At 46.8% G+C, this 8,734-nt stretch overlaps 1 protein-coding gene and 1 long non-coding RNA gene across 2 annotated transcripts in view; one reads left to right on the top strand and one right to left on the bottom strand.

Annotated features, from left to right (window-relative positions):
• The window catches only part of LOC141048532 (uncharacterized), a 44,495-nt gene that overhangs the window by 28,311 nt on the left and 7,450 nt on the right, over nt 1-8,734 (top strand). The gene's annotated exons all lie outside the window — the stretch shown is intronic.
• LOC141048531 (E3 ubiquitin/ISG15 ligase TRIM25-like) lies at nt 3,479-6,997 on the bottom strand. Its single transcript, XM_073544221.1, has one exon. It carries the CDS (start codon nt 6,708-6,710, stop codon nt 5,130-5,132), a length of 1,581 nt encoding a protein of 526 aa, XP_073400322.1. The 5' UTR covers nt 6,711-6,997; the 3' UTR covers nt 3,479-5,129.

Raw genomic sequence — 8,734 nt, 5'->3', positions numbered from 1 at the left:
GGGGCTACCCCAACTCCTGCTACATAATTAAGACATGTACAACCTTATATTATACCCGGATATTAGCGTGTTTTACTGCATAATTGGTGGTCTGGTATTTAACTCTATGCAGCTACATAGTGGGCCCCAAGAATGATTTTCTCTGGTGGGCCCAAGGTGTTCCAGTCCGACGCTGTATATATATATATATATATATATATATATATATATATATATATACAGTTGTGGCCAAAAGTTTTGACACCCCTGCAATTCTGTCAGATAATACTCAGTTTCTTCCTGGAAATGATTGCAAACACAAATTCTTTGGTATTATCTTCATTTAATTTGTCTTAAATGAAAAAACACAAAAGAGAATTAAGCAAAAAGCAAAACATTGATCATTTCACACAAAACTCCAAAAATGGGCCAGACAAAAGTATTGGCACCCTCAGCCTAATACTTGGTTGCACAACCTTTTGTCAAAATAACTGCGACCAACCGCTTCCGGTAACCATCAATGAGTTTCTTACAATGCTCTGCTGGAATTTTAGACCATTCTTCTTTGGCAAACTGCTCCAGGTCCCTGATATTTGAAGGGTGCCTTCTCCAAACTGCCATTTTTAGATATCTCCGCAGGCGTTCTATGGGATTCAGGTCTGGACTCATTGCTGGCCACCTTAGAAGTCTCCAGTGCTTTCTCTCAAACCATTTTCTAGTGCTTTTTGAAGTGTGTTTTGGGTCATTGTCCTGCTGGAAGACCCATGACCTCTGAGGGAGACCCAGCTTTCTCACACTGGGCCCTACGTTATGCTGCAAAATTTGTTGGTAGTCTTCAGACTTCATAATGCCATGCACACGGTCAAGCAGTCCAGTGCCAGAGGCAGCAAAGCAACCCCAAAACATCAGGGAACCTCCGCCATGTTTGACTGTAGGGACCGTGTTCTTTTCTTTGAATGCCTCTTTTATTTCTCCTGTAAACTCTATGTTGATGCCTTTGCCCAAAAATCTCTACTTTTGTCTCATCTGACCAGAGAACATTCTTCCAAAACGTTTTAGGCTTTTTCAGGTAAGTTTTGGCAAACTCCAGCCTGGCTTTTTTATGTCTCGGGGTAAGAAGTGGAGCCTTCCTGGGTCTCCTACCATGCAGTCCCTTTTCATTCAGACGCCGACGGATAGTACGGGTTGACACTGTTGTACCTTCGGAATGCAGGGCAGCTTGAACTTGTTTGGATGTTAGTCGAGGTTCTTTATCCAACATCCGCACAATCTTGCGTTGAAATCTCTTGTCAATTTCTCTTTTCCGGCCACATCTAGGGAGGTTAGCCACAGTGCCATGGGCTTTAAACTTCTTGATGACACTGCGCACGGTAGACACAGGAACATTCAGGTCTTTGGAGATGGACTTGTAGCCTTGAGATTGCTCATGCTTCCTCACAATTTGGTTTCTCAAGTCCTCAGACAGTTCTTTGGTCTTCTTTCTTTTCTCCATGCTCAATGTGGTACACACAAGGACACAGGACAGAGGTGGAGTCAACTTTAATTCATGTCAACTGGCTGCAAGTGTGATTTAGTTATTGCCAACACCTGTTAGGTGCCACAGGTAAGTTACAGGTGCTGTTAATTACACAAATTAGAGAAGCATCACATGATTTTTCAAACAGTGCCAATACTTTTGTCCACCCTCTTTTTTATGTTTGGTGTGGAATTATATCCAATTTGGCTTTAGGACAATTCTTTTTGTGTTTTTTCATTTAAGACAAATTAAATGAAGATAATAATACCAAAGAATTTGTGTTTGCAATCATTTTCAGGAAGAAACTGAGTATTATCTGACAGAATTGCAGGGGTGTCAATACTTTTGGCCCCAACTGTATATATATATATATATGTATTCTATGTGTCTATATCTATTCTTTCGTTTCTTTATTAAACCTGTCAGTGTGAGTTTACTGTATCGTGCACTGAATTGTCGGCTTTGCTAAAAGACACCGGTGCGTATTTCTCGCAAGTCACATGTGTGGTCTGTGTGTAATCCGTATTTTTTGCGCACCCATAGACTTGCATGCTGCGATTGGCACGGAGCATAGAATACGGATGAGAAATATACGCCTGGTGCGAGGGACCCCATAGAGAATCATTTGTCCGTGTCTAATGCGTGCTTTTAGCGCCTCTCACTCGGCCGTATTCCTCGCCAGTGTGACCCCGGCCTTATATGCTCACTGTAGACATGGGCAAAGTGCGGCCCGTGGGCCACATCTGGCTGTCTCAGTCCGGCCCGCAGACCGGGACAGCCGTGGGGCTGGAAACCAGATGTCCACGGGCCGCACGGTTGCCCCCCCCCCGCTTTCTATCTCCATCTGCGCGGACTTCTTTGGTGGAGCAGGGGCTTCCAGGAAGGTGTGGGGCTCATGCCGCATATGGGGGAGGCTGTGTGGGGCTCATGTGATATACAGAAAGGGCTGTACTCGGGTCCGAACGTTATTTAAGGGAATGTCAGCATACTTAATTCTGCTCAATATTAGGTGACACAATTAATATAATTAGTATCATAATTATAATATATTGATATTAATATTGAGTAGAATTTAGGCCTATTGGTTCAGCCCTCCAGAACAGTCACGGTCTCTCATGTGGCCCCTCGGGGAAATTAATTGCCCACCCCTGCTATATACTCTGGTAATATTTGTTCATGGTCTGATAGGATTTGTCTGTTATATTGCATTATTATTATAATTGTGATCTAAAATAAAAATGATATTGTGGTATGCTGTAAACCTGCCTGAAGAAACCTCTGTGCTCTGAAAGCTGCAAATGTAATTTCTCTGATTAGCCAAGAAAGTTATCACTCCTAAAATACTTTCATCTTTTTTTGGCATAAAAGTATGTACACCCATTATTATTATTATTACATTTTATGGTGTATTATTGGTGTCACGGACCAGGGGGTGTGACCTTTGGCCGCACACGGCTATCACAGGCACAAGGGGGCTTATCTTAGTTATCCCACTGCTGGCACCATGTGATAAAAACAGCAAGCTAGTCTTGCCATAACAATTTACCGCAGGGGGGGGCTTATTTTAGTTATACCACCACTGCCACAATATGTTACAAGCTGTCGGGATTTATGGATATCCCACTTTTCAGTTCCACTTTGGAACTTGCAGCTCTCCAGCGGCCCCCTTACCGTCAGGTCAGTCAGGGAACTATACCTAGGATAATTAGTCGCCGGACGGGCTACTTGTTGTGGAATGGCTGTTAGGCCCGCTTGCAGTGAGTTATAAATGCTTTGGCTGCAGCCACACAATCAGCTTATAAAACCCATTCAGTCACTACCAGCGCTACCCGCCTAGCCAGAACACACTTCGCTGCCACCAGCTTCAGATTCCTCGTATTAATATTTAAAATTAATAGAGGGGTTTGAATCAAACCCAAATCAGTAGCGTAATTAGCTTATAGGCACATATGAATTCGTCACAGAGCAAGGAGGCAGAACTAATACATTTTATAGTTTATTCCCAAAATACGGGCAGTGTTTACAGACGATAAAAAGGCTTTACGAAATGAGACAATAATAGTATGTACAATGCAAATACAAATAAAAGGGGTTTAAAAAGCAGAAATAAAACTTACATATTGCTTAGATCATTTCAGGCAGAACCATGTGGTGAGGAGGAGGAGCTAGACATCATAATTCATGGATGAGGACTTGTGGCAAGTGCTCCCAAGCAGTGACTAACTAGGGAGTGGGCTCAGTTGCAGACTTATAAGTCTGGGCTTGTGACATCACCAAAGGGGCTGTCTGGTGACAGTCCTCCCCCCTGCTCTCACAGTTACATTCTGGCTGCAAAACTTATCATAACCATAACTCGCAGAGGGTACCTCGTATAGAAGCGCACATAGTATCATCTTTTCCAGCCTGTTGCTGGCATTCATCCAAAACCAAACTCGAACTAGTTATTCCACACCGTTCAGGAGAAATCCATTTCTCTGGTTCTGTAGGCGCTGGAACTTAGCAAGAACCACTGTAGGGAAGCCTGATCGGGGCACTTCCCAATATGTAATTTTCATATTTCTGTCACGGACTGGGTCCGGGGTATGTCCATTTTACTATCTCCCACATATATATATACATATATATATATATATATATACAACCACATGTGCTTAGACAAAGAGCATTCCTTTCGGAATGGAGGGGGGAAGAGCAGGAAGGGGTGGGTGTAGTGTTACAAGCTGTAAATGAAGCTGCAGGCAGGGGGAGAATACAAAGCTGCAATGTGTGACAGGCGCACAGGGACAAGAACAGAGGGGTCACTTATCTCTGGGCAGCTATGCATCCTTCTAGAAAGTGTAGAGAATGGAAGATTCTGGAATGTTCTGGAAAAGTCATACATGGTATTTTTACATTATCGTTACAATTAGAATCATAGGTCTAGTGGTAAATCTTGATTTCCTCCAGGCAGGGTAAAATAAGTATTAGAGACCCCGATCTGAGGTACGCGGTGGGGACCGCCTGGGTCTCTGTGCTTTGAGATGCCAGGGCTGAATTCTAGTCCCCCTCTGTCCCGGCTCCAGACTAAAGTAAGATGCAGATCTCCCTTGAACCTTCGCACCGAGTCTCCTCCTGTTATCTCTGCCCTGGGGGCCATTAGCTGATCACAGAGCAGCTGGAGGAGAGCAGGGGATTATGGGATATGTAGTTTATAGTGGTCACATGGGCAGCGCTGAAGGACCACCCACTTCACACTGGGCAGAGATGCAATTATGGAGGAACTGGAGCCAGAAAAAGATGCAAGAAATGAACCAGAGAGGATCTGGAGGCCGGGTTAATATAGAGGGTTATTAGACTACAGGGAGAGTGTAAAATTATACATTCTGGGAGATCCCTTTAAGAGGAGCGATCACTGGCACTGAAAACCTGGCACTGCCGCAGGCCCTCGGACCGGAGCGTGCGGCTGCATTGAAATACATGTAGCCACACACTCCGGTCCCGAGTGCCGGTGGCAGTGCCAGGTTTTCATGCGAAAGACTTGTGCGAGAATCGTGCGAGTCTCTCGCAAGTGAGTATGAGACCTAATCGTGTAACAAGGATGACGCGTAAGAGGCCCCTCCCACTGCTGTATCTGATAGGCCGAACAGTCCACCAATCAGATAGCATTTCTCACAGCTGCTCCTCCTGATATACTTATAGAGCCTTTACATACACATAACGCAGCATGTAGAGGCTCGGAGAAGGCGGCAGTGAAGGTGTGTAAGTGTCTGATGGGGTCACACAGCTCATAAAAGGACAGCTGCCCGGCCTCATAATCCAGACATATCCTGACTCTATCACTGGACATCTGGTGAGGTAATGGGATCACTTTACTGTCATGTCTCACCAAATACTGATTATTACACCACAGCCCTCCATATAAACTCCAGGACTTGTTATTATCTCCGATGTGTGACTGGCGCCCCCTCCTGGCTACACTGGGGTAACACATCCCCACAATCCACAATACAGATCCCCTGATCTCCACATCCCAGTAATGTCGTCCTGAGGTAAATGTCCCGCTCATCACCTGATAATACAGGAATCTCTCGGCTGTTTCTGGACGATTCTCTGTTATTTCTGTCCATGTCGCAGTTTTCTGGTCATCTGATATAAGGAGATTATTACCAGCCGTGTTTAAATCCAGTAATATGTCTGCAGGTCCTTCCCCATAGAAGGTCACATTTATATCTCTTATCATAGCAGATAATGTGTGTGATATCAGCTCGGCGCCCCGATCACCTCCATCATGTCCTCCTGTGTCATCACCTCCATCTTCCTCAGGATCACACAAGTCACCGATGTCTGGTTCCTGTAAGACAGTCAGTGGATCCGTCATGTTACACATCTCCTCAATGTCCCTCATCTTCCTGGACAGCTCGTCCTTCTTTATTTCCAGATTCTGGATCACATCAGACAGTGACAGTGACACTTGCTCTTCCCACCTGGAAATGTCACTCAGGACCCTCTTCTCCAGGTCATCCACCCATCTCCTGATGTCTATAAACCGGGCAGTGACTCTCTCGGTCTCTCTAGATGCTTTTTCTTGAGCTTTTCTCCTTTGCTCCTCCAGGCTTCGTACTCTTTCCTCGGTCTTCTTCCTCTTTGTGATCAGTTTCTGGAGAACATTTCTTAGTTTCTTCTTCTTCTTCTCAGAGGCATTATCCAACATCTCTACCTGGTGTCCCTGATGTTCTCCGGCCAAACTGCAGGACACACAGATACAAGCAGCGTCCTCAGTGCAGTAATATTCCAGGATCTTCTTATGGACAGAACATTTCCTGGTCTCCAGAGAAGTGCTGGGATCAGTGAAGACGTGTTCTGGTCCTTTGCTGTGAACTCTCAGGTGTTTGTCACACAGAGAAGCCTCACAGTGTAGACAGGATCTAACAGCAGGTACAGGAGAGTCCACACAGTAAGTGCAGCAGATCCCGGTGATCTCCTCCTGATGTGGCTGAGTAGACAGGAAATTCTCCACGACATTACACAGAGTTATGTTCTTCTGTAGTGGAGGCCACTTCTGAAATGTTGCTCTACATTCAGGGCAGGAATATTCTCCATACCCGCCCTCTGTATCCCGCACTCCATCAATACAGCCCCGGCAGAAGTTGTGTCCACATCTCAGGGTTACAGGATCTGTATAAATGTCCTTACAGATGGAGCAGTCCAGCTCATGTCTAAGATAAGCAGATGCCATGGCTGACAGTACTGAGGAGCAGAGAAACCAAATGTGACCGATGTTACTGACAGCAGGGAGTGTTCCAGCAGATACTTTATTATTCTAGACTTTGATCTTTGCTAATTCACCAAGATAAACATTTTCTTCATATCTTCCTGATTTATAGGCTCTGGAGGGCAGGGCCATCACTTCTGTTATATTTCTGTACCTGCTTTGCTGATTGTCTGACTCTCGGTCATATAAATTGGTTTTAAAAGTCAGTAAATCCTCCAACGAAACGCGTTGTGGTTTAACCACATCTCTTGTCTGAGTCTCTTTCCTGCGCTCCTAGGACTGTTTTCCATATTCTCATTTAAATTGGTTTTTGTTAGGCGTCGAGTTCCTGCAGCTGCACAGCGGGAATCCAGAGCCTTGCATCCAGCAGTCTCCCATTCTCCTCCGACCGCTCAGGAGTCTGCACAGCAATCTCGGCGTCTCAGACGCTCTGCTCAGACCAGCTCTGTAGGACTGGTTGCTGCTGGGTCAGCAATAGCAGCGCAGGCTCTCCTGCAGCAAGCCACTCCAGTGGCTGTCCTCTCGTCGCGCTACTGGGCATGCTCACGAGACGATCTCCCATTGGAGATCGGGAGTCACGTGCTCAAGTCCTTCTGCTGATCTGATTGGTCCATCCCAGAGATCTGGAAGGTCCCACACGGCTATAAAAGGTCCGCATGGCCACTCGGCCACCACTAGTGTAGTCTCTAATTGCTACTGTGTGAATGATGATGGATGCATGAACCTGCGAATGACTCATTAAGATCCCCTCCCTCTGATATTACGTGTGTGGATAAGGACTTAGCCTTAGAGTCAGCGCCAGTCAGTGACATGCTACAAGCCACAGTGCTCATCTCCACAGAGCTAGCGTCCGACATTGCGCCTGTGGTGCCCCCAGGAGTATGGCCGCCACAGTGGCTTTGCCTTCCTCCAGGGAGGGTAATGCCAGGCTTGGAAGCAGTGAAGGGTCTCTCTCGCAGTTAACCTATACATGCAACACAGTACCACTCCAGGCCAGCAGGGGGGACTCTGAACCGGATTTGAAGGGAGGAGTGTTCTCTGAGGGCCAAGAGGAAGGAGTAGTCAGTCCGTGTGAGGAGGGCCACGTTGCAGACGTGTGGAGAGAAGCTGGAGGTTGAGCTGAGGAAAGAGCTCCCTCACAGCGAGAGCGCATGAACTGGAGCCTGGTCTCCACGGATACTAACGGTCCTGCAACAGACACCAGAGGAGTAGGAGGCTGTAAATGCCCTAACCCCATCTAAGACTCGGAGGCACAACAGCACGGAGTGAGCCAAGAGAGGAATAGCGGCTACAGCTGTCTGCCATACGAGGAGTGCTAGTAGAAGAGAATTAGGAGGAACTTCAGTGTAACTCAGTGCTAGGAGTACTTCACTCAAATAAGCTCTAGGGAAGGAGACTGCACAGCCCATCTGCTGAGAGAGAATCCTGAGCTGCTTCCAGGCTAGCCTGCTCCGATACCATCTGTAATCAGGACCCTGGACTGCATTTATCAAGTAAAGGTACAGAAATTGCACCCCGCTGTGTCTTTGTCTGCTTCCTACCCTTCTGGCACTGCTACATCCCCGTGCCAACAACATCTACACTGCCCTGGGACTACAGCTTCACCTGTGGGGAGCTTTTACATCTTTGCTGCACCATACCATCAGTCCCAGTGGATCTGCATGCAGCGTCGGCTTAACATCTCACTTGCCGAACACCACAGGTGGCGTCACGAACTATTCCATTAACTACATTCCACCATTCAAACTGCCCCTAATAATTGGGCGCCCAGAGCCACGGACCGGGTCACCGCTGCTGTGACACATCCTGCTGACACCGGCCTGGTACCGAGTACCCAACTTGGCGTCACGAACAGGATTACGGTACCCCCCGAGTCCTGTGTGCCATAGATTGTTTGTGTAAAAGACTGTGTGTGAAATTGGCGCCAATTGCCGCCATTGCCGCACTGCAAGGGGCAGGCCTTCGTGGGCGGAGCCTGCCGCAGAGCG

The sequence above is a fragment of the Dendrobates tinctorius genome, unplaced genomic scaffold (assembly GCF_039654945.1).
Source record: "Dendrobates tinctorius isolate UK_male_01 unplaced genomic scaffold, ASM3965494v1 ptg000136l, whole genome shotgun sequence".
In the NCBI taxonomy this organism is placed as follows: domain Eukaryota; kingdom Metazoa; phylum Chordata; class Amphibia; order Anura; family Dendrobatidae; genus Dendrobates; species Dendrobates tinctorius.
Note: the sequence above shows the minus strand (reverse complement) of the source record. Positions and strands in the feature narration are given on the sequence as shown.

Bases quoted from the DNA above. Each gene is read 5' to 3' on its own strand.
- LOC141048531 (XM_073544221.1), bottom strand. From the start codon at position 6,710: ATGGCATCTGCTTATCTTAGACATGAGCTGGACTGCTCCATCTGTAAG.